We start from the raw sequence: 26,470 nt of genomic DNA, 5'->3' as shown, positions 1-26,470 counted from the left end.
AATGCTGGTGTTAAGTTCCTGCATGGATAATCTCAGATCCCCATCCTTTAATGACCTGATGCTTTTTTTATACACAGGGAATATTTGGGAACTTGTGTTTCAGGGGGCTGGGGCACTGAATTCCTGTGTTCCTGAGTGTTTTTGCTCTTACTTCCACTGTCAGTTTGTCCCTCAAATCTGCTTCCTGCTGCACTTTTATTTCCCATCTCCACAATTTTTTTCTCCTTTGATCTGTAAGGAGTGCTAAACCTCACTTGTAACTCCTTCCCCTGCTGCAGATTGCCAAATTGAATCCATTTGAACTACCTTCCTGCTCACATCTGTTTTCTGAAAGATTTTCATCACTGCCTGGATGGTGTATTTTTGAAATTCAGCCCAAGGAACCAGTTCTTTGTGTAGCATTTTGGGGATTATATATTAAAAAATGCATAAGCCATATATCTCTTTTTGTGATTCACAACAGTGGCAGTGCATGTTTCCCTCTAAATCAGTTGCAGATTTCATCAGTCCCACTTTATACCTGACTCTGAATTTGTTTTAAGCTCCTATTTTATAAATGTATAAAGGCTATGATGGTTTGTCATTTCTCTAATTTTATCTATCTCCAGAACTGAGATCTGGCTTATTAAAACTGAACGTGTTTCGTTAACAAAAGCACATTTATTCCTGACAGCTCAACAAAATTAGGGTCTCCTCCAAACCCCTACTCAGACTTCATGCCTTTATGTTCTGGTATGTGTGACAAAAGCTTCAGGACTATTCCTGTGCAATGTTATAAAAAATGTTGAGAGATTAATCTCTCAGAGCTTTGTCTGAGGCATGGGGGTGTAACTGCATTAATGAATATTATAATGATATTTTCACAAAAAATAGCAACCTAAACTGCAAGTGTTAAAAATAGTCAAAATCTTGGCTGGGTGATCTTTCATGATGGCAAGTTCTCCCTCAAGATCTATCAGGTAAATGATGCACATATTTCAAGCTGTCGTAGCAGCTACTTTTACCAAGTGATTCAGTGGACATCTATTGGAAAAGGAGGAAAGGGAGAATATAACATAAAAGGGTTGACACCACAGGTCCCACACCTTTTTTTTTAAATAAACTGCAGTACTGAATTAAATATCTCTGAGTGTATTCTTACTCAGAGTTTTACAATAGTGCTTAGGATCAACCCTTGAGCTCTTTTCAGTTCCCACAATTTTATATCCAGAGATGTGGAAGAAGGATTTCTACTGCCTGAGTTAGGACCTTTGCCATTATTTAAATAAAAGACTTTATTGGATCCTAAGGGCAAGGTCATCTTATTGATGTTGCTCAGATAACGGCAGAAATTGGTCTGAAAACCTACAGCTTAACTATTTCTGAGCTGTACTTTTGTGTATTATCCCCAAATATTTTTCCTGTTTCTTGTTTTTGTCTAATATGAAAACAATTTAAACAGATTTTTGCTTAGAAAGTGAAAACCTCCGTTATTCCTCGGAGGGCTGCGATAACTTTTTTCAGTATTTTATATGATTTTGGGATGAAGGCATTCTAGATGGATTGATCTAATTTTCATATCTTGATAGGAATTATATTAAAGAGGCAAATTACAGGATCCATGGATACATTTATGGCAGTGAAGCCCTGGGAGCTGTGAGCATGGCTTTGGAAATTAAGCCTCAGAAATCAGTTGGGAATTCTCTGAAGGGCTTATTGAGCACTTGATCAAGGGAGGTTCATGAATTTCCTGTACTTGGATTTTCAGCAAATTCTTCTTGAGGTCATTTCACAGAAACTCTCATGGAAGCAGAACTGTCCTGAATAAAAAGGAAATTTATTTCACAAGTTGAAAAACTGGTGAAAGGATAGGAATCAAATGTCACTTTCAGAATGGAGAAATTAATTTCTGAGTCCCACAGGGATCTGTACTGGGACCTGATCTTGGAAACTGGGGAAGGGAGTGAGGATGAGTTTGCTCATTAGCCAGGGCAGTGAAAAGGAGCATTTGAAGAAAAGATTCCTGTCTCAAGAGTTGAGTTGATGGTGAAGCAGCAGCTGAAATTCAGTACAGGTGATAACAGAGGCATACACACAGGAAGAAACAGTCCTAAAATAAGAATAGATTATAGGTGAGAGTGTGTCTAATTATCAGTACTCAGGAAGGAGATCTCAGAGCCACTGTGGTCAGTTTGCTGAAAATTTCTGTTCAGTAGTGCCAAAAATAGTAACTAAATGGAAAGAACACAGAATAAAGCAGGAAACAGTGCCTTTGTGTACCTTCCTTGGGTACCTGTTCCTTTCCTTTCAGCTGGCAGGGTGCTGAGAGGGATGGGAAATGTGCTCCAAGGGCTGGAATCACATCTGCACAAGGAATGAGTCAGAGTCTCCATCCTGGCAAGGAACAGGGCAGGGCCTGTCCCACCAAGGCTGGTGGCACACTTAGTCATGGTGAAGGTGCACTCTGTTTGCTTTTAATCAAAGCAGTAGAATTAGAAGCATGAAACAAAATGAAGTAAGGTGTCTAAGACCCCACAAGAGCTTTTTACACAAGGCATAATTAAATTTTGGAATTCATTGACATAAGAGATTGCAGTTGCCAAAGGTTTGCATATGTTCAAAAATCAATTACTCATAGGGAAAAAAAAAATCCATGGATTCTTCTTAAGCACAAAGAAATCCTGAGCCACAGGGTAGGTCTGGGAGGGTTTAATAAGAGAATCACTTCACATACTTTTTTTCTAATTTTTTTATTAAGAATCTCCTACTAGTTATATAAAATGTTACAGATGGACTCTTAGTCTGAAGCCATATGCCCATGCTTTAAGGAAACAGAATTATACTAGTTTATATCTGAGATTTGGCAAAAAAATAATCTGAGATGAACTCTGTGTTTTTAATTTATGTAATGTATCAATGACCCCAAGAGATCGTGAATATGTTGAAGTGTTTATACAAAGTTAGAAAAAACAAAATTAGGATGCTTTTAAAAATAAAAATATGTTGAAAATGGTATGAATTTGGAAAATAACCAAATATTCTTCCCTGAATCTATAATACTGTATTTTGAAAGCTCTGGTTAACTCAAAATCAACTGCAAAAAGTCAGAATTTATTTGAAAGCCATATTTACTTTCCTGTGGGGGGTATCTACTTCCTATCTACCTTTCTTTGGGTAGTGTATTTATTAATATGTGGCTCTCAGGGTCTTTCTGGGTCACTGTGACCCCGAGAATGTTCCAAGTCTCTTTTCCCAGCCTGGGCGCTTGAAGAATAAGTTGGAGCTCTTCATTTCTCGGTCTCAAGGTTGTTTATTGTATCTTATCTATAAAAAATTTTCTCCTGCCCTGCTGAGGTCCACTCAGCAAGACAGTCCAAGGCACAGTGCCTGCCTCTGGGGCGGTGTTATGTCTTTATACTAAAAATTGTGTATACAATGTTTACAATTACTTCCCAATACCTATCACCTATGTTAGACAGAGAGCTTCTACTCTAAACCAATCTAAAAGTGCCACCATCACAGCTGAAGATGGAGGCCAAGAAGAAGAAGGAGAAAGGCTGGACACACCCAGATCCCTCCATCTTGCCTCCTGAACCCCAAACCAAAAACCCCAAAATCTACTTTTCCAGCCTGTGATAACTTCACTATTACTCTACCTAAACTGTTGTGGCTTGCTGATCTTCATCTAAGGTTGGTAATTTGCTCCATGGGTCATAATCAAAACCACAGGTGTTCTCTGGGCTCTGTGCCAGGGCTTCTGAGCCCCCTGGCAGGTGTCCTGGTCATCCTGGACAGCCAGAGGGATGTCCTGGGTTCCCATATGTGGCCACTTCATCTATAGCGTGTCAGAAAACTGTGCACAGTAGAAATACAAACATTTCAAAGATCATTTTTGTTCATATGTATTTAAGGTAAAATCAACAAATGCAATTTAAACCTGTCTTTCCAAACAGAGCTAAATTATTTTGCTTGAATACTTCTCATCTGTCTCCTGGCTCAGACGTGTTTTTTCCCTTGAGCAGTGGCACCCAGCTGGTGACATCGAGCGGTGACACCACGGTGCGGCTCTGGGACCTGTCGAGGAGCGGCTGCATCCTGACCCTGCGGGGCCATTCCCGCGCCGTGCGGGGCTGCTCCTGGCACTCCTGCGGGGACTTCGTGGCCTCTGCCTCCGCCGACTGCACCAGCAAAATCTGGGATGTCAACAGGTACGGAGGCTCTGTGCTCGCTAATTGGTACCTTCGTTAATAACCAGGGGTGTGGTTTAGCTCCCCATCGATTGGTGGAGTTCACTCGGAGAGCAGAGGGAATCAAAGGCAGTGCTGGAAAAGTCAGCCTCTGGTGGGATTTACTAGATAAAAGGAGCTAGCAAGGACTTAAATTAACATAGTGCCAAAAAGGAAGTGTTTGCTTTTACAGGCTTTCACTTGGCATCCATTATTCTTCACTGCTGGGGGTTTTAAGGAAGAGCTTAGTGGGACTTCAATGTGTAATTTGAATAAGTAACTGAATAAAACTCTTAGTAAGTTTTCTATTTGCTGTTTCAACCTCATAAGTATACAACACACTCTAAGGTTAGCCAAGTGGAAATTTATTTTAGTCATTATCTATGTTTCAGCAAGGTGACTCTTGATTAATAAATCAACATATACCTTCTTTATTATCCAGGCAAATGCATTTTTATGAAGGTGCTTTTAAAATATCAGTGTATTTGTGCTTACCAAGTAATTATTAGTTCCTTAACTCTCTCCAGTTGTCTTCAGTTTTGATTAACTTACCCCTTAAAGAAATGGGATGGATTTATCTCTTTCCAAACTATCTCTCTATAAACTAGGCTCCTGAATTACTGTACTGTACTAGGTCTGATCATTAACAGCTGAATGCCATCAGTCCACAGAGAAGTTTCCAATCCTACAGGCCTTTTCCCTGGTTCTTTATTATCCAATCCTAATGGATTTTTCCATTTCCTATTGGTCTTTTGCTTCCTTTGCATTTGAATGAGGTAAAATACCCCTCCATGATTGTTGGCCGCTGCAGGGGAAGAAAAAGCAAGAGAAAATTTCTTCTTCTGTTCCTTTTTCCTAAATCCCTCCCAGTCTTCTGCAGCTGCAATGAGCTCTTATTGGAGACTTTTCAAACTGTTGCAATTCATCCAGATTCCATTGAGAGTTAATTAAAACTCTGTCAGTATTGGATTTCCAGTCTTGCTTTCAAACCATGAATTGAGGAAGCATTAAATAATATTAAAATTGTTGTTTCCAAAATGGGATAACTAACCCATCCTTTCATGAATTATTCCAAATTATTTTGGAAAAAACCCCAAACAACTAGTTAAGGTTTGGCAAAGTTGAAGCCAGCTGAGAGGTGGCTTTTATAATAGAAATGGTCAGCCAGTCCTGAGAACAGGTGATGCTTCCACCACTACTATCAGTAATAAGCATTAATGGTCAGTGTTTTCCTTAGAAATGGAAACAGCAAAAATCTAATGTGTTGTCAACTCTTTTCTTAACTTGTTGTATATTTCTAATGCTTTGATCATCCTTTATGGCATATTCATGACCTTTAAAAAATATTATTAACAATAGCTTTAATTTTATGTCAGAATGGGTTTGAATTTGCATAGGCAAAGGTTTTGTTTAGGCAGTTGAAAATGCTTTCTCTACTGAGGAAGCTTTTCTAGTCAGAGGAATCAAAGCAAACCTTCACCACCAACCCATGGTGCCTCCCACTCACACTCATCACCACCTCCCATTTCTGCCTCCAGTCTATCTGAGCTGTGCTTTGCCTGTGAAAATAAGAGAGTAACATCCCAGCCATGGTGTGAAAGGCTGACTATCGGTGCAGAATCACTGAAACACCAAAAATTATGCAAAATCTCAGTGGCTAGAGGCAGCAGGAAGTGGTATAAAAATGTGACGTAGTCCGATTAAAATAAGGTGCATTCAGAGTATGAAAAAACAAAGCCCCTGTGGGAATCCTCACTGCTGGGTTTTTGGTGTGTTCCCAGTAAAAGCCTTGTGCTGGGTGCTGTTGCATTGCCTCAGTGCAAAACCAGGTGAGTTCTGCTGTGGTTGGCTCAGGTGAGTTTGTAGAGCTGTATGTGGGGTAGGCAATTGATATGAAGTGAGGGCTGTGCAAAAATGACACATTTTGGAAAAGCTTCTCTACAAGAGGTTTGATGACAAGATGTGGCTGTTTCAAGCTTAAGCCATCTGGGTTCTGCAGAACACTCAGCTGCAGTTGAGCCTTAGGCCCATGTTGGCTCATTTAAGTGAAAAATCAGCCTGTGCAGGATGTATAGCAAGATTTGGAAATTAGGGAAGGCTCTGGACAGATTAATGAGCTGATGGTTTCCATTGGATTGTTAAGTTGCTGCTGTTAGATTTGCAGCTGCTCTACAGAAGAGCCTGCAGTGAGTTTGGGCTTGGCAGTGCTGCTTGCTGAGCTACCTGGCCAAGTGTGCAGCACTAATCCCAACTGTCCCAGGGTGTCCCCTGGAATGTGCCACGAGCCTGGAGCTCTCTGGTGTGATCGCAGCGAGCTGGGCTGGCCACCACAGCAATGTGTGCCCTCCTTCAGCCTCCCTGGCAGCCTGGGGCTGTGTTGACAGCAGGGACAAGGAGCAGGCCTTCCGTGGTTTAAGATGCTTGGAAAGTTACTTGTCTCCCCATCCCCACAGAACAGGTGCTCATCTAAATGCCATCATCAGCATTTCTCCCAGTCCAAGTGATGCCTCAGGTTTTAGCTTTTATATTTTTCAGATTCTGTGCTGCTTTAGTGTGTAGTTCTGAGCTTCATCTTAAGGGATGGTGAGCTCTCTTCACAGAGCAGGGAGACAAATTCTTCACAGAGAATGAATACGATTCCTTCTCTAGCTGGGGACCAAGGACAAGTGATACAAATCTCAGCCCAGGAGCATAAACAATGGTGGAAGGAAGAGAGAGAAACAAGAGGGATGGGACTTCATCATCTAAAGCTGTAATTGGACAATTAACTCCAATATGCAAATGGACCAGAACTTATAAAAGTGAGAGACCCCATGACCAGTTGTCCATTTTGTGACCATTTTGGTTCATCTTGGGTGCAGCCCTGGCTGGGCTCTTGTGCTGCCCAAGGTGGATCCATTGAGGAATCCTTTTAATAAATCCCTACTTTATAATTTTTTAATAAATCCCTTCTTTAACTCCATCTAGCCTCTCTTCTAGGTCAGCCTTGACAAGGCATCACAGGTGCCACAAGCTCTGAGCAGGGACAGAGCCCAAGATAACATTCTTGTGGGAGGATAATAATCAGTGATCACAGTTAATCTGGTGGTTTTATTCTTTCCACTAACAAGGAATTAAGATTTTATAAATGAGAGCTGTCTTTCTTCCTTAATATTACATATTTGGATGGATGCCTGCTTTCAAATTGAATAGGCCTGGAAAGCAGCAGATTGCAAGGGAGAAAAGCAAGAAGGATGTCAGAGTGATCACTGCCACCTTTCTGAAAGAGGTTTGTTTTTAAAAAATGCTACAAATAAAAATCCATCCATTTCTGTAGTGGGTGACAGTTGGTTTTTTATTCCTGAGAGTCAAAAAAGCCACTTTTATACATTAGGTACGTACTTTTCTATAAGTGTTGCTTTTGGAAAATATACAGCATTCTCTGTAGTTGCAAACTTGGTGTAAGGAACTGGGGAGGCTATTTGCTATCTTTTAGCACCAAAATCCAAGGTGCAACTTGCACAATCATCAAAGCCCTTATTGGAGTCCAAAGAATTCATGATGCAGCATCTCTTGAATAGGAAAAGGTTGCCAGCAGTTTTAATGAATTACAATTTAATAAATTATAATTCTTTGCCAATGATGAGAAAGTTCTGCCTACTAAACATTTGAATTTTATTTTCTTAGAATGTGAAATTACTGCTGGAGTTTTTGTTTGTTTTTGTTTATTCACAAGTGTTCTTCTGTGTATAATGAAAGTTTCAATCATGTATCAGGCCACAAATGACATTCCTACCAGGAGGATAATGTAAGGTAGCTTTGTAGTAAACTGTGTTCTTCTAGACAGCTTAGGTGCCTTCTATTTAAAGATACAAGCTGAGTTTAAGAAATAAAACAGAAAGCAAAGAAACAAAAATCCAAGCCCCTTCCTTTTTCCCTGGAAACATAGACACAAGCTGGAGACACAGCCATGATGTGAGTTACTGAAGGACTCAGGGGAGTCTGAGTTCTGCTGTTGGAACTTCTTGATGCTTTCTGCTGGGATAATTGGTTTCTTTAAAAAGAAATTAAAAAGAAAGTGGTGTTACATTGGGACAGGGAGTGCAGGGAAGAAAGGTAACTCCTGTGCCTGCCATGGCTAGAAAAAATTAAACCAAAACAAAACAGCAAAACAGGGACATATCTGCTACCTTCAAAATTATCCCCACTTCTTAATGATTATGGAAATAGGAAGTTGGAGAAGAAAGGGAGAGGTTCATCATTTGTGGCCAGGATTTAATGCAGCAGCATAGCTCAGGTTGGAAATATGCAGCCAGCTATGTTCTAGCACAGCAGCCAGTTCCAGGGGTGTTTTCTCAGACCATAAATTCAGTACTGTCAAAGTCATTTTGGCAGGATTAATTTCAATTATCCAGTGGTAAATATCATCAGAGATTTACAGCCTGATCTCTGATATGCAAATCAGGCTGAGCATCATATATCTGATGTAAACACAGGCGGTTGTTTAGCTTTGCAGACATATGCTCTACAGCGAATGTTAAATGCAAACATTGTTATTTATGCTTTGAGTTTGAGAAATTGTTTGCAGCAGGCAGAACAGCCAGAATTGGTTTTCTCCAGTTGATCCATTCTACACTCATTAGACCAGTTCTCCATTTTTCTCTACTTCCTTTCAGTAGTACAAACTATGTGGAATTAGGCTAGCAAGAAATGCAATTGTGCTGTCCTGCAGCAGAGCCCAGGGTGAGGAAGTGTTTGTGAATTGGAGCCATTTCTGGTTCCTTAATCCATCACTCATTTGTTTTCTTTTTCCATTAACATGGCAATTTTTCTCTACTCATGGAAATTTCTCGCATAATCAAATTTTATTTAAAAATTTTTAAATGTGTGTTTACCTGAGTCTTCAGTCATTTCTACCTTATTGGTGCATTTATTCAGGTGCAAATGTTAGAAGTGACTAATAGTGATTATTGTTAATTCTCCTGTACAACCTCCAGGGTAGTGTCCTATTACTGAGGTGTTCATATATTCTTTTACTTATTTCCAGATATACAAAAAAAAATTGGTGACACTTTTTGCTTCTCTGCAACAAGACCGGACACTTTCACTTCTTTGCCCAAGTGTCAGATGTATCTGACCTTAATTACTAGTTTATATAAATAATTCCTTCTTTTGCTCCAAAGCCCCTATTAAAAGTATTTCCTGTTGTGACTTCTCTCCACTTGGTAACTGCTGTTTATACTTTTGTTTCTTCTCATAAGAAGTATTTACTTTTGGAAAATTTAGGGTTAGTATTTAAAGAAATCCAGCAGGGATGGATTTTGTTTAATTAGAAGCCCTTGTCAGCTACAGCTTTCCTTGGAATGATACCGTGGAATGCTATCATGCAATGATGGCACTGCCTGTGTTTTATTAATACACACCTTGAGTGTGTGCAGTGCATGACAGGGTTAAGTTGATTTTAAACTGCTGTTATGCTTTGGGGTGGGTTTTTTTCTCTAGTTTCACTAATGATTTAATGTAGCCGAATGGACTGGTCACACTCTTTGCTTTGTACCATCAGAGCCCAGGGTTTAGCCTGTTTTCTCCTGCCATCCTTGACATTCATACTCTGTTTCTTTTTCTTCCTTTACCCTTAAGCAATGGAGAGCTTTGAAATGCATTATTTACTCACAGATTTGTAGGTTTTTTTCACCACACCAAATGCATCCATATCAGGATCCTGAAAAATCACCTCAGACGTAACCTAAAGATTTTCTAGTTTCAAAATGGAGCTGTATTTTCACTTTTTGAATCAGAGTGAGTGTGTGTAGCCAGTCCTTATCCAGATACCCCATCTGAGGTGTCTGACTGGCTGCTCAGTGGGACACAAGCCACAGGCTCTTCTGGTCAGATCCCACATTTAATTGATTCCAGTAAGAGTGGAGCTAATCTATTTTCAGAGAAGACAAATGTCCTCCAGGAAATTAGAAGGCAGGTAGAAGAACTCAGAGGAAATGTGGAAGGACCATTTTTGGGTAGTTTGTAATGTCTCTCCTGACAGCAGTGCAGGAAGTGCTTGCCATTTTGATAAAGGAGAATTCCCTTTGGAATCCTCCAAGGAACACTGCAGAGACAAGCTGCTATTAATCCTTCAAATCAAATCCAGGCCTATGCCCAAGTCTCCAAATTTATAATTATGCTACAATTCCATAACACATTTTTCAGGATCAGGAATGTCTAAAATCTCGTTGATATAATTCCCAGAGAGCCAATTGTAAAAAATCAATTTGAAAATGCGAATTATCAAGGAAAAGATTATATTCAAAGCAGAGCTATTCAGTTAAGGGGAAGATATGGCTAAATCTTCATAATACTGGATAAGATGGAGCTTGAAGCACAAAACTTTACAGGAAATGAAGCTTGAACTCAATGTTGTAAACTTAAATGACATGGTGGATTTAGTATGAGGCAACATGCATCAGCAATGAGAAATGTTTATTATGGCCACATATTTGCAGGTCCCAAAGGCCAGAAAAATCTTAGCTGATGCCCGTGGAATGCCTAAGCTGGGCAATACCATTATTTACATCTAGTGAAAATAAACAAAGAGGTGAAGGGCTTTACTCAAGGCCAACAACTGAAGCCATCATTAAAAACCTGCCTTTCTGTTGCTTGGGGATGATAAAAATATGTCAAGATTAGTTGTTTTCAAATCTTCCTACTGGGTGAGAAGAAAGAAAATCAGTATTGGATTTTCAGTAACAATATAGTTCCATGAGAAATAGATGTTTATGTGAATATTAATTACTCTGTAAAACATGGCAGGAGTTGTGTAACTTCTGCTGAAATATTTGTAGTGGTGACAGTTGGCTACTGGTCTAGATAAATCCATTTTCTCTCTGGCTTTTACTGGAACCATCTGTGGAAATTTAGCCTGTGCACAAGAAGCGTATTTGAAGATCTTAGTAGTTAAAGTGATAATTTTTCTTTTTAATTCAGAATATCTTGACCTTTTTTCCTAAAGCATTAAATACACAGAAACGTAAGTGCTTTGCTTTCTGATTTCTGCTACTGGTCTTGAGCTACACATCACAGTTTTTGATTAATGGAGGGGGGAAAAATCAAGTTACTACTTTATTTTTTTTAAGCTGAAGCTGAAAATAGAGCTGGTTTCTAAAATGTCTGAGTTCTGCAGAGATTTCTGAGTAGGCCTACCTGAACTCTGCCATAGTTAACTACATAGTATTTCTTTTATGAAAAGATATTTTAGAAAGTTGCACTTGATTTACATTAAAGGATGTATAATTTCCTGATCTCAGAAGTTTCCTTGTTTCCATTGTTTCAGCCTTCAGTATGGCTTGGAAAAAACCAACTAGATGCAACTGTTAGGGGTTTTTAATGTTCTAGTTCTCCTCCGTTAGGCCAGATTTCCTAAATTATGTGTAGGTGGCTGAGAGGCTCCTGTTGGACAGCAGGAAGCTTTATTTGAGCTGGTGAGAAAATGTGCTCCTCTGGAAGTTGAACACCTTTTGCTTGGTGTCCCTCATTTGTCCAAATACCTCCTCAGTTTCCTGGAAGCTACTTCAGGAGCAGGAGGAATGAGGGAGGTAAAACTGAGGCTTCCTTCCACTAAGTCCTAATCAGAGCAGCTGGCAGGTCCCAAAAAGCTGAGTCTGTTGGGATGGTTTGCACTGGAGGAAGCTCAGACACTGTTTTTTTCTCTCTTTGTCCCATTTGCAAGTGTGCAGGTATTATAACCTCCAAAATGTTAGTCAGATCTTGACAGAGTGTTTCCACTGTCCTAGATTCAGAACACAACTGCAAAGGATCAGCACTGCAGGCACTCAGCACAATTGAAGTCAGATTATAGTTTTCCACTCCATATCCAGGCTCATTATCCAGATTTTTTCTTTCTCCCTCACGTTACAGTCACTCATTACTGGCAGGCTTTTCTTTACCTAAGCTGTTTTCCTAGAAATACTGACTTACAGTATCTCCACCAAACCAGAAATTAATTGTACCAACAGAATAATTCACAGAGCAGTGAAAAGTGTCAGATATTATTACAGAACTCAGGGAAGACAACAGCTCATTAAAATTATGTATCTCCATCATCACTCCCACATCCTGTCAGTACCAGTTAGTGCAAATAATACACACACAGTCTGTGCTCCACAATCAAGTGGAGCGCTGTCACCCAAAATCTCCGTGTCTGCAGCACAGGTAATTGTAGGTTATTTCTCTTCTTGTCTCCCAGTGAACTAAAAAGAGCAGGAATACATCTTACTATTCATAAGCAACAATACTCTGACAGGAATATCTACATATCCACCTGAATGTGAGCTATTTTGAGCTGCTGATGTCTCCTGGTTTGAAATCAGATGCATTGGTCATTTGATTTCAAAGTAAAAGTTTGCTGTAGTGGGTGCCTTAATGCATGTAAATTCCTCTTGTAATTTTTCAAGTTCTTGTCCTCTGGCTTCAGGCAGTCTTCAGACATGTCTGTGTGTGATGCTTTTGGGTTTTATTTTTCTTCCTTTTTATTGTTTTGTTTTAAGGGTTCAGATGTTACACAGGATTATTTTCTCTCCCAAGTGGTGGAACTCTAGTTGTGCATCCTGTTAGAGCAAACTCTATTCATCTTTGATTAGCCTCCGCTGGAAAATGAACACAAGTCGCATCTTAGTCCTTTAACAATTAATTCTTGCATACAAAAGAAAGTGCCCTGGGTCTTTAAGTGATGTTGGAAGACACTGAATTGTGTTTGTACTTCCTTAAAACGTGAATACTGTTCCCAACCCAATAGTGATTTCTTTTCTCTGGGGCAGTTTCTAAAAACTTGGGGCTCATTTCTGTCGTCACTCCTTACACTTCCCTAAATTGTTGGACCTCAGACAAGTAACACAGCTTCTTTGGTGTGGGTTATTCTTTGAGACAGATCTCCAAATCCTCAAGCAGGCTGAGAGCTGTAAGGTCTGTTCCCATATGGTCCAAGTGGTTAAGCCTGTGAATTCAGCAGACACAAGCCCTCTGACACTTCCCAGGAAAATAAGGGGGATTTTGCCTTGGTGGAGGTGATGAAGATCAGGATGAAGCAAATAAAAATGTTGGCAATTTCCCTTCTGCACTTCAATATTGGTAGGTTTTCTGATGTGAATTGAGACACATCATCACACAAAAATCTTGTTCTAGGCTGACCAATATCTTTCCCAGCTAGGAATCAATTCACCATCTGCAAGACAATTGTTATGCATCTATTTACTGAACTCAGAGCCTGCAAAGGCATGTGTCTGTGGGAAACCTATTAAATATGTATTGGAATTATCCACTTGATGCAAACCCAAAGAATTTCTTTATATTTTAGTGTCTCTTTCAAGCATATTTCTGTCACCAACACAAACATTCTAGATAATGGAATCTTAATATGGAGACTGCAGTAAAATGTCAACAAAATTTGTGAATTATTTAATACAGAGCAGACGGTCACAGAGTGTTTGTGTGGCATAAAGGGCACAGGAGTTTGCTGCACACTGGGAACACAGCTGTAGTCACACTCATATCCCTGCTCTGAAATTCAGAGAAAAAACTAAAAATGCTGTGTGTGATCTTCTGCTCCTTTAAAAGCCCCTTTTAGATTTTTTTTTTTATATATAATATCAGGGTTTGTTTCATAGTTATACAGATCTTAGCTGACTTTGGAAGTCTAAGATTGAAATGAGGGTTTGGGAACACTGAGATACAAGGTGTGAAGTTAGCACTGGCACTGGGGGTTGATGAAAACCTAATTCTAAGTGTGTCAGCCTTCTAAGTGATCCATATCAGGTTATTGCTCATGGCTTGACAGTACTTTCATTACATATTCAGTTGTAGACTGAGCTTTGCTATGTGCAGCTGAAGATTTCAGTAGGGACTTGCAAAGGCCTCTCTTTCCCTGGAGAGCAGTGGAGACTCTTCTCATCCAGTGACACTTATTTTGGGCGCCCACTGGGGTTAGACAGATGTAATATATATATTGTAATATAAATATATTGATGGAAAATCATGCTGTTAACAGGGAAAGTTGGAACAAAAAGGAAAGTACACCAAACTGTGCACATTTAGGTAAGGAGGAGACAAAATCACTCTTATATTTTGTGCTTGTGTTTCAAGTTAATCTTTTCCTTCCTCCAGCTGTTGGCAAAGGGAAATCCAGCCCTTTTGTCCCTTTTTGGGGAGTGGTAGGAGGTATCCCTGGGAATTCAGCTCTTCCCATTCTGTTCAGGAACTAAACAAACATTCCCGCACCTGTAGCTTCAGAGGGTGGACCAGGCTCTTTATTCTTCACTCCAGCAGATGCCCATTAGAGAACTTCCAATTGGCACTGGTTTTGTTGTGGCTCCATGTCTAAGAGCACAGCAAATCCATTATTCATAATCCCTTCCCAAGTTCACAAAGGCATTGAATAGTGCTGCATATAACTCCTTAAGGCTGCCACCCACTCAAATCCATTTTATTTGGACAAATAAAGAAACTCTACACTGAAGAAAACCAATTTGAAAGCACACTGAAATGCATTTTCCTCACTTAAATATTGAAGTGCTTATATTTATTGCATCTCAGCCTTGTTGTACTGTTTTCAAAAAGAATTTGCTTGTTTAATAGGTCTAAAGAAGTTTCAGTAAATTTAAAATGTGGAGGAAAATGACATCCGACAAGAGTCACAGTGCTTTTTATGTACATGGGTTGGGATTAAAGACATAAAAGAAATATATTAAAAATAAATTTAAAAATACTAACTTAATACACACACACAAAAAATTTTAAAAGTAGTGAAATTAAATTATGACATGCCAGTACTGCTTTCTCTGTCCTATATAGAATTTCACCACTTAACCTAGACCAGAAATGGATCTTGAGGTAAAATAATGGTGGAGTTTTGGTTTGTTTTAGGGGTTTTTGGAGGTGCAGAGGTTTTGCTGGACTCAGGTTTGGTTGGTTTTTTGAGAGCTCCAAGCTGGTTTGAGTCCGTTTTATGGCAACTGTGTGGATCTAGTTGAGTTCTCTAGATTTATTCTGCTGGCCTCCTGTATAATTCTTGTTTCAGTCTTTCCCTTTTGTTGGTAATTTTCCAATGCTGGTGTTTTCTTTGAAGAAAGGAAAGAATTTTGTGCTAGTGCAGACCTGGGTTATCCATCGTGCAATTTAATGCAGCTCCTGGCAAACAGAAGCCCAAGAGCCACTTCTTGTTCTCCTCATCAGCTGCTCCCCAATTCTGGTTGATAGCACAGAACAAGTTCTGAACAAGTTCACAGAAAAAGTTCTCCCTCAGCAGCTGCTCCACCCCAACCCTTCATTTAAAACCCCCAGAGTTGGAGCTTTCAAAGAGCCCGAGGGGTTGATTGAAAATATGTTGGTGTGGCCACATTGTCACGTGGGAAAATCCCATTATTTGGGCACCCAACAGCTGCAGGAATCTCAGACTGTGCACTATCCAGGCAGCTTGGAAATCTCATCCTAAATATGTAAGTTTATAGAGAACATGATATGCTAGAGCTTAGTGGGATGAACATAGTAGGCTTTGGCAAGGTATTTTAGGCTTTAGTGCTACAGGAGTGACATTTTTTAAAAGTGTGCTGTTATCCACTGTAACAGACTTAAACTCTTGTTAAAAACAATTCTTTCCTGCCTTGTCTGGGAGTTTTCAGAAGCAATAGATCAGATTAGCCTCACAAAGAAAATGTGTGTTCCAGCATAATGTAGTAAGTTTATCTGGTCTTCTGGTGAAAATATATTTCAAATTTTGTTTTTTCTTGTTACATTTGTTATTTTCTGTGTTATGTCTCACCAGTCAATAGTTGTGCATATAATGCCATATTCTTCATTTATTAATGTGATCGTGTAGAAGAATGAAATAAATGATGACAAGGAAGAGAATGAAAGAAATAACAAATTCTTCAGGGTGGTTGGAATGCACCATAAAGGGGATCTGAATGTGGAGTGCAGATAGCTCATCTTCTCCACAATATTTTATTTGAACAGCAAAAGTCTAAAACTTCAAAATAACCTGTTCAAATAGCTTTCACATAAGCTTTAATATAAGGACACAAGAAATGAAATCACTTGGCAGTGATCCATCAAAAACTTGTGTGCTGTTGTCTTTCAAAAGCAAGGAGGGATTGAGACATCTGCATTTACTTGTTCAGGGTTAGCCTGAAAAGGCAGTAGTTTTTAAGTCCTTGTAATAAAAGAAAAAAGAAGACACAAATAATAAGATCATGACAGCTTGATATGGAGTGTGGAGCAGGCCATGAGCTCAGCACTGATGTCAGCTGATGTGGTAATTGAGGAGAGCCCACTGTCACAAGGGAGAGGCTTTGCTTATTCAGTGGCAGAATTGCTGAGCAGCAAACACACTGCTTGTCCTGCCCTGCTTAAATGGGTTACAGCTATTTCATTACTACTGAGCCTGTGTGGATCTGATTAGCTCAGACCCCTGAGCCTGGAGGGAGGAGGAGATAATTGTTTCATGAAACAAGGCTCTGGGTTTCAATAAGTGATTTCTGATGCTCCTGTCTTCACCTGTCCAACAAAAATAATCCCCTGAGGAAACTTGATTTGCAAAAAGTGCTGAGCAAGGGTCAGAGTCAAAAAATAATCTAAGAATTACCATGTACCTTTTTGAACCTGAGTGTACCTTGCTCCCGGACTGAGGTTTGGGACTCTGGTGGCTTGTTTTTTGTATGTTGCAAGGGAGACACAGGCATTTCCAAGGAGGAGTTTGTGTTCTAGTTCCTGGCTGAAGGACTGAAGGAGCATTTTATTCCATCACTATGAAATACAAGAGCTGACCCTGGAGGGGAACTGCTGCAGATCGTGTCGGTGCTGGGAGCACTGAGCTGCACAAAGCTTTTCCTTTGGCTGATGGAATTTATTTTCTGCATGCAGACAGACTTGATGGAGAAGTTAGAAGCCATAGCCACAAATGGATGGTTTGATACGTGGGTGTTGATTTTCCAGAGGCAGAGGAAAGAACTAAACCTGGATTTTGAAATATGGAATGCAGGGTGTGTGCTCCTGCATGGTGCTCAGAGTGGGACCAAATCCCACTGCTGTGTTACAGATGTTCTGGGAATGGCCAGAACATTCCCATTAGAGTAGTGTTAACAAATGTGTCATTTCTGACTGGCAGCTGGGGTGAGAATTACTAATTAAGTCAGGATTACTTTAGATCATTCCCTGGTGTCACTCTTGTTAGGCACATTTTCAACCTTGTAATTGACTTGGTCTGTTTTGACCCAGCTGATGTAAAGGGCACTTAAAATCTACATTTGGGATATAAAAGCCTAAATCTTCTTCTGTCCCATGACTTTCAAAGTCATTTTTGTTGACCTAACTCTAACCTTGGGGAAGTACAATCCTTGTCAAATGAAACGTCATCCAAATTTGAAACATATAAAAACACGTCTCACTTCTGAAAAAATTGGATTGTAAATAACAGGCTTCTGTTTGAACTAAAATTGCTGAAATAAGTTACCATAATTTATTTGGAGCCCAATTTCAATAGAAAGTGAGCTTTTGCAACATCTGTTGCCATGAGCTGAAACGTGCCCTGTGCTGCCGACAATCAGGTGTTGAGCAGTGGGATTTTAAAGATACCTTGATGAGCTACAGCCAAGCCTACATAGTAAAAGGGACTGAAGAATATATTACAATCTTGCAAAAAGACCACAGACTATTCTTAATAGAGATTTTAAGTCCTTCAGTCCTACTGTTTTATCTTTCCTTTAAAAAAATTAAAGCTTCACACCAAAAACCCCTTCATCTAGAATCAGAAAATACAAATAATAATACTTCTCATAGAACACTTCATTTGTTCAAAGAAATGCAAGACATTAAGAGACTAAATCTTCAGTGTAATAATAAGCAGATTCATTATTCATGTTTCAAGCCAATAAAAAAGGAGATAGATTATTGGCAAAGTTTTCATGCCTTCTAATGAAAGCCTAAGTAGAATATTATTAATTCAATAACTTGGGCTTTTCACTCACAAAAACGTATAAAGCTATTGTCAATCATATTTAGTATTCTCAGTTTTTATCAAAATAGATCCTGAGTTTGGGTAGTATTGGAATCAATCAAGCACCAAAAGGTAATTGATTATATTTCTTTTCTGCCTATTTGTGCCAGAGAGTTCTAACCCACCATGGCACAGGGAGAGTCTTCGTTCTGTAAAGCCCACCCTACTACTATCTATGTGCACTTGATACAGAAACATGGTAAAAAATAAGGTTTTTAATATTTCCCAGGCTGGCATCAGGCAGCCAGGCCTGTGTCCAACACCACAGCCAGCAGGGGTGGCCTCAAAACTTTGTGCTTTTTTGTCTGAGAGTATTTTTTAACTCAGTGCTGCATCTTGGTGTCTGCCTGCTAGAGGAAGTTTCCACACGCTCAATAAACACACAGCTTCTACTTAAATACACACAGTAGAGCTCTGCCAGAAAAATAAATACAGTGTTATAATTGGCTACTTTTCCAGTAATACATATTGTGTTACATAAATTACCAGGACTTGAGGCAAATAAGCACTTCAATCCCAAAGGTAAGGCATGAAGTTTTGCAACCTTTTTCTCCTGCATTCACAGCACTCTCTTTCAAGGACTGTGATTATTTGGCTGTTATCTAATTTCACTGCAGAATAGAAATCTGACTGGAGCCTTGCTTTCTGCTGGTTAATTATAAATTTATTAGGGGAATTTTGCCAAATGTCCCTCACTGTTAGACCTCACTGAACCTGAAGTTCAAGCTATCAGACTTCATTTAACGTAATGCATTGCCCTCTTTTTCTGTTCTGCATGTGGTTTTTTGTATTTTTTTGTTCTCAGGTACATTCAATTTTCCCTTTCTGTGTATTATTTGCCAAAGAGGCTCTTTCAAGTTATAGAAATGGGACAAAGTCATTTTTAGAACAGCAAAATATGTAAGGAGGCAAGGTCCCTGGAGATGAAATGAATTTCCAACACAATAAAATAGCTTTCCTGTCCTGTTTGGGTGTTGCTGTTGACAGAGTATCTTGTTAAGAGCACACCAATGCCTCAGGGGTGGGGGGCTGTGGAGGGAGCACCACAGAGTGGAAAGGGAAGGATTAGAGAAGCTTTTGGCCATCTCCCTGCTGTGGGAAGGCTTTAACCCTCTGGAGGTGCTTGCAAGAGTGAGCCCCAAAGTGCTTGGGACTGGGCTTGAGAGCGCAGGGTGTTCTCACATCTCATCTAACAAGACCCACATTTAAGGACCATCATGTTCAGGCACTGCCCTTCAGCCTTCTCTTGGACTTTTGCTAAAAGTGGGGGCTCCCAATAAGTGTGAGACAAATTTGGAGCAGACTGGAGGGTACCTGGAGGTGTAGGTGCATCCTGTGTGAGCACAAAGCTCAGGTTGTTCCTTCCCCCAGCTGGGCCAGAGGAGGGTTGGGACTGCAGTTAACTCTTGCAGGTAGAATCTCTTCAGCTACTAAATCCTGGTGCTTTTATTGCAGTTTTCAGCAGGAGTTGCAGCAGAGCTGGTGAGAGTTGAGTCTTTACAAATTGGTGTTAAAGGAAAGCTGCCGTGCTCAGTTCAGCTCCTGAAAAGGGAGGGGAAAAGAGCCTTGCTTGATCTCAGAGAGGAAACCTGAACTCTCAAAAATAAACTGCTGCAGCCTTTCAAAACTTACCAAGCAAGTCAAAAATCTAACTGTTGACATAGACTTCTGTCCTGTCAGTGGAAGGACACAATTTGATCCAGTTCAGAGGCTCTGTGTTTTAGCAGTACGACTGTTCACAAGGTGGTCTGAGAAAAGGATGTTACAGGATTTTACAGCAGACTTAGAAACGTGCTGAGTCAGATGAGCAATGTTTGTTTATATGCCTAGGAGACACTAATGAAACATATGGATCATGTCTGGGGTTCTTTCTTCCTTGGCTAAGCCTTCCTAGCTGGGAAGATTTTGCTTTGCTTTTGGCAGAAGGAGGAAGACAAGGGCAGAGGAAGGGGGAAAATCACACCCTTGCACTTACCAGATCCATCCCTGTTCAGAGATCAGTTTCCTTTCACATGCTCAATTTCCTGTGCACCAGAGCAAAGTGTGAGCTGTCAGGCTCCCGTGGTAACAGAGCTGGATCTCATCCTGCTCCTCCTGCCATCAATGGCAGAGCTTGTGCTGCTTGCAGCAGGACTGGGACGTGCTCATGGTGCCTGTGTGGTTCAGCCCCTGATGGGAGTGATGACAGCAGGGTTTAATACTGAATCCTGCTTCTGCTCAGTGTCAACTTAAAAAGTGCAAAAATTAAAATTATCTGATAACAGATTTCACCAGATTGAGAAACTCGTGAGTAGCTCTGCAAACTGATCCCTGCCAGGGAAAGCCTGACTTGGAGCTTTGTTTAAATCAGGGGATTGCTCCCTGTTTTGCAGAGCACTCAGATTGCAGAGATTAAAACATTCCACAAGTGCTAAATATGAAAATTAATTACACAGAGAAGGATTAAATTTGTATATTCTTTCTAAATGTTTCTAAATACTGGAGGAGAAATGTTTGCATTGTCACAGAAGCTGCAGTAAAATCTCCTTTAGCACTGCATTTTCCAAGTGTCAAACGCTGGCTTGAGAGAGAGCACAAATGAATGTTCACAATTGGAAGAGAGTTCCATTTGTTCAGTATAAGTAATAATCGAGCAAAATGTTTCATATTGACAGCATCATACTTTCATGTATCTTTTCAGAGACAAATGTACTTTCTAGAGTAAGTGTCCTCACATGTCAGTGTCTCAGAAAATGTGTTACATTTAGTGAAATAATGGGTCCAAAAAAAAAAAAATCACTGTCATAAATGATGGCAGGCACTTTTTACTGAAATACTGGTAGTTTTACATTCTTGACATGAATAATTGGATGTGTCATATGTGAAGCTACCTAGAAATAAAATAGAGGTCATAAAATGTAAAGACATGATAGGATGCATTTATAACAGCATAAACCAAGCTGGCATTTTAATGTCTTAGGCCAGCCTATTTGCTATCCTTGGCCATTGATCTTGGCTGGGAAAGTTCTATGCCGAATGTAAACAAATTTTGGAGATAGAGCCATACCATGAGAAAGTGATAGGGTTAGGTTTTGTTAAAAATATTCTCCTTTTGACTGTTCCAATTACAGCCCAGTAGGAGCACTGAAGGCTGGTTGTGGTGTGTCTTTACAGATCTTCCTCAGAAATGCTGTGTCCACCTTCACAGCAGGTGACTTTCTGGTGTAACTTGCCCTGAAAATTGTGATTGCAGCTCACACAGAAGAATGTTTCTCAATAGACATGAGAGGGAGTTGAGCTTAGTGTTTGCTCCATTTGAGACAGCAGTTTTGGGGAAAGATAGTACAGTTTGGGAGTTCCTGTTTGGGAATTCATTTAATTCAATTTAATGAATTCCTCTGAAGGCATGGAAAAAGTTGTGTGGGAGAGGCACTGACTCCAAAGAACAAGCTCAAAATCTCATTAATTTTCATTGGCTGTATAGGTAGTTTTAATTACCATGCTTGAACTGAGGTTCAATATGGCACAGAAATAAAATAAGTAATGATGGCTCCCTAACTACTCACTGAAATGGTATCCCACTCCACTCCCCCGATTTTTTCCAAATACAGCTGAACACAGAAACTACATGCTTTTAAAAAAAAAAAAAAAGACAAAAAATGGGGAAAAAAACTCCTGATTGCATAGGATTGCATGTGTGGAGTGTTTTTTTGGAACACTAAAGTAGCAGAAGAATTGGCCACATGCTGTGTGCCTCGTGGCTGTGGTTTGCTGCATGGCTGGCAGTCCAGGCAGGCTGGGCACTGCTTCGTTCTTCCTGAGTTTTTCTGGGGAAGGATGCAGGGCAAGAGGAGTCTACCCAATGCCTGCATTCCCTTTCAATTACTGCACAGTCTCTGGAATATCTGACTGGTGCATTTTTTGGCTGCTGTTTTACATTTGTGCAGAGACTAGGAGTATTCACTGAAGTCTTATGTAAGTGGAAATCTTTCATATCTTCTCTTTTCAATGCAGTTTTACTGAAAGCCCTTTGGAATTTGAATGAACCATTGTGAAATGTGATTTTCAAAAGAGAAGTCTCTAGAAATTAAATCTTCCCAATCTGTTGAGCTAATGACATCAATATTGGTATGGTTAATTGAAGCCAGCATTCCTGGCATAGATGTGCTTCTGGATTAGTATCTGTCCATGTTTGTTTGAAACTCTTAGGAAATATTCAAACCTGGTGACGTAGAATGAAGGCTGATGTATTGATGGACATCATTACCTCACCTGAATTTCAGGAAGAGGAATTGACTGCAGAGAAAAAGAAAACATTGAGCACAATTAGTCCTCTACTAACAGAGGGAAAGGATGAAGGTTGAAGTGGTGCCTGAGTGATGTTTTAGCATGCAGTCTGCAAAATACTAAACTACTGAGCAGCATTTCTCTCGTGACATCATTTATTGAGAACCTCTTGAGGCATCAGGATTTGTGGAAGTGTCTAACCTGCTGTTCATACATGATCCCTCTGTCTTCTGAATGAGGATGTTCAGAGGTTTTATATCCATGAGGCTCTGTGTTCACAATGAGAAAAATACCCAGTGCACGTAGCTATAGATTTATTCTAATGTAGATAAACTTGTGTCATTGGATAGAAACATGAGCTTCCATGAAAAAACACTACAGATTTATAATAAAGTAGATAAATTTGTGCCATTGGATAGAAACATGAGCTTCCATGAAAAAACACTACAGATTTATAATAAAGTAGATAAATTTGTGCCATTGGATAGAAACATGAGCTTCCATGAAAAAAACACTACAGGTTTATTCTAATGTAGATAAACTTGTGCCATTGGATAGAAACATGAGCTTCCATGAAAAAGCAGGGTGATACTCTACCCTTCACATCAACTTCTTTTTTCATGGAAAAAGAACATCTAGATAAATTGCTGCCCTTTCTCACCAGAAGATAGCTGGTACAAGACAATCTTGCTGAAATTATGTCTCAGCTGGAAGGAAAGATGAATTTATTTTATGTAGCATTGGGGAAAGGTTCTCAGAAATATTCAGTCAGTCAGTTATCATAGTGGTAAATGAGATCTTGAGAGCCAGAGCTCATCAGAGTGCAGTGATAGGGAAGTGGGAAGGAGAGAGGCTGCATCAGGGCTGGGTGTTTGTGTTCCTGATGGAAAAGTGCAAATCATTTCCTTCCCTTCTGCTGCTGTCATGGTCCATCACATCATCAGTCCATTTTCACCTTGCTAAGGGATTCTGAATGGGCCTTGCTGCTTTGGCACCTAATTAATCTCTCACAAGCCTGTTCTTGCAGCCTGTGTGCCAGGGACGGTCCAGATCTTACATCAGTGCCTGACAAACAAAATATCTTCTTTTCCTTTAACTGCCTCCCTTTTCCTGTGTTCTTTCACCCCAAGCCCAGTCAAGCAGGTTGAAGATATTGTTCTTTTCCTCTTTCTTCCAATGGAACCACTCTCACACTGTGGTAAGGAAAGCTGTCTATGTTTTCAAAAATGCAAAGTGCCCACAAAAAAAATGCAGCAGGATTTTCCTTGTCAGAAACTGTTCAGCAGCTCAGAGCCTTTACACTGGAACATGCAAGCTGGAAATGATTGGGCACCTTTAAAAAATGGCATTCCTAGGCACAAATAAGGTGTAAGATCTGAGATGGAAAAGGCATATTTGTGGTGTAAAACATTGCAATGAGACTGTGAGACAAAAGAATTATTTTACTGAAGCTATTTTACTGTCATATATCAAGTGATCATGAATATCAGATACCTTGTACACCAAGTTCTAACAGCCAAGCACTTTATGTCTAGTTTAAAATGAGTCCTTGTGACAAAATAATACATGTAGTCTATATAACAGATAACACTGGGTGGTATAATGTATTATCTATAATAGAAAAACATAGATTCTGTAAAATGATACCAGTGGAATCTAATATTTCCTTGAAATCTATTTCCTGGATAATCTTTCTCCTCAGAAGCTACTTATTTCCCTTCTGCTCTGCCTTTGTGGGGACAGGCTTGGTGTTGAGCACAGGATATCATTGCAGAGTGGCAAATGGAAAAGCACAGATCTGAGGAGTCTCTGGGTTAGATCTGTGCTCAGGGCAGTGTCCATCCCAACCGTGCAGCTCTCCTGGCCTGCCCCTCACTGCAGACACTGAGCTCCTGTGCTGGTGGTACAGAACTGGCAAGAGCTCTGAAAGCCTTCTGGGGACATACAGGCAGGGGAAAAAAAAAGGCAGAAAAATCACATCTTTAGTTCCCCTCTGCTGACAGCTTCCTTAATAAATATTGTAAGAAATTTCTCTGTTAGGAGCCACCCAGTAATCTAATTTGCAAGCCCCAGTGATATATTCAGCAGCCAGCTCCAGGGAGGTGTGTTTCTACTGTCAGAATCACATGAGCAGGGAATAAAATTCTGAGCTCTTGCTGAAAGCTGCAGTAATTTATGATGAGTTGTTGGCTTTTATTTTTTCATACTATTTTTGACTCAGCTGAACAAAGAGGATAGAGCTGCTACTGAGTTTACATTGATTAGTTTTTTCTACAGTATGCTCCCCTACCTGTGTGTTTTCACAGGATATAACAATACAAATACTACACACTTAAGTTTTACATATATCTGAAGAAATCATGGAGTGATGCCCTTGTTTAATAATGAGTGATGGATCCTGGATTATTTCAATCATCCCCCCTCTTGACACACTCCTGAAGGAGTTAAGCCTGTGCCAGTCTGCTGAGTTTAAGTAATCTTAAATTACTTAAACTCAGATTTAAGTTTAAGATTTTTCTGTCACTTTCTGTGCTGTCTGGATGGGGCATCCTTGGGCTCTTCCTTGTCTTCACCTCAACTCCAGTTTAAGGAATGTTCTGCTCTGGTCTCTACACAGAAGGCAAAGCAAAACCCAAAAAGCTTTCCTGGGATTACAGCTGTACAGCCAAGGTCAGGCTGTTGGTGAGAGAACTGATTCTCCACAGCAGTGTCATCATGGTTGTGTCCACTTTCCTACAATGGGAAAAGCGTCCTGTCTGGGGTTCCATCTGTATCAGGTCCATCCCCTCAGCTGAGAAAGACCAACAGAGTTGTCCCAGAAATTAACTCATTCAAAGAAAACAAAGCAAAGAGGTGAGAAAGGCAGCCCAAAAGCTGTAGGGTGTTACTGCTCAGCTGCTCAGCTGGGAGGAGGTGCAGTGGCTGGGTATCTTCAGCCTTGAAAGAACTTTCAGAACCACTTCACAGGTGGCACACTGACACTTCATCTGAGCTGTCAGTTCATGATGAACACCTCGTTTCTAGGGGTGCACCTCTGTTCCCTCACCTCTGCTTTAAGAAATTGGAGCTTACAATGGCCTCTGGAGTGGTTCATCCATAGCCAGAGACCTCTCCTTCAGGGAAAAGGGGTTTGGGGTGTCCACAGGAACAAGACTTCACCCTCAGTAAAGAGCTCCCAGGCACCACTTGCTTTCTCTAAGCTTTTGTGCAGAGAGGAAAACCAGGTTGCCAGCACTCACTGGCTTTCTTCAGAGGGCATGTGGGCATAGTCCAATAGATCTCTCAGGCCTTTTGACAAAAAGGAATTTCATGTCTATAAAAAGGAAACTGTGCTGTCTCTATCCTACCTTTTCATTCACATTCCCTTTCAGTTCTGCATCAACAAGGTTTTTTGAGGATCCACCCAGGGAACACAAAGTGGTGCTTTCATTGTTCCTCCTTAGGATTCAATCTTTTAAAAGCCACTTTTCATTTCTTTATGCCTTCCTGCTCCAGCCTTCCTTACTAGGAAGTGAACACCAATGGGTTGGGGTTTGTAGCTGTCTCCATGGTGCAGTGTTTGGGTGAGGAATCATTGTCAGTGTTCATTTTTCCAGAGATGCACAAAATGTGTTCTGCATTCACCTAAAGCTGTCTGTGGATCATATTACCCTGAGTGGAGGGTGCTGCATTCCTGTTTTCTTCTCTTGCAGTGAGAGGTGCAGGTACACCCTGCGTGGCCACAAGGACTCAGTCAACAGCATCGAGTTCCTGCCCTTGTCCAGCACCGTTGTCACCAGCTCTGCTGACAAGACCTTGTCTCTCTGGGATGTCAGAAAGGTAGGCAAGGCTTTGCCTTGGTCTTTCCTGAATTCAGGATTTAGTGATATGTGTGACATGAGAAAAATAAAACCCAGTGTGAAATCAAAATAGAAAGTGAGGGTGATGTGCCAGTAAAATATTCACTAATACACTTGTTATCTTCTGACCAAAAATGTCACCA

At 40.2% G+C, this 26,470-nt stretch overlaps 1 protein-coding gene across 1 annotated transcript in view; it reads left to right on the top strand.

Annotated features, from left to right (window-relative positions):
• The window catches only part of SPAG16 (sperm associated antigen 16), a 372,092-nt gene that overhangs the window by 192,105 nt on the left and 153,517 nt on the right, over window positions 1-26,470 (top strand). Inside the window, exons 12-13 of the mRNA XM_054515419.1 lie at window positions 4,002-4,187; window positions 26,181-26,307. Coding sequence (XP_054371394.1) covers window positions 4,002-4,187; window positions 26,181-26,307 — 313 coding nt within the window. The remainder of the gene's footprint in view (window positions 1-4,001; window positions 4,188-26,180; window positions 26,308-26,470) is intronic.

Source organism: Molothrus ater, chromosome 7 (genome assembly GCF_012460135.2).
Source record: "Molothrus ater isolate BHLD 08-10-18 breed brown headed cowbird chromosome 7, BPBGC_Mater_1.1, whole genome shotgun sequence".
In the NCBI taxonomy this organism is placed as follows: Eukaryota; Metazoa; Chordata; class Aves; order Passeriformes; family Icteridae; genus Molothrus; species Molothrus ater.
This window is presented reverse-complemented; position numbering and strand designations above follow the sequence as displayed.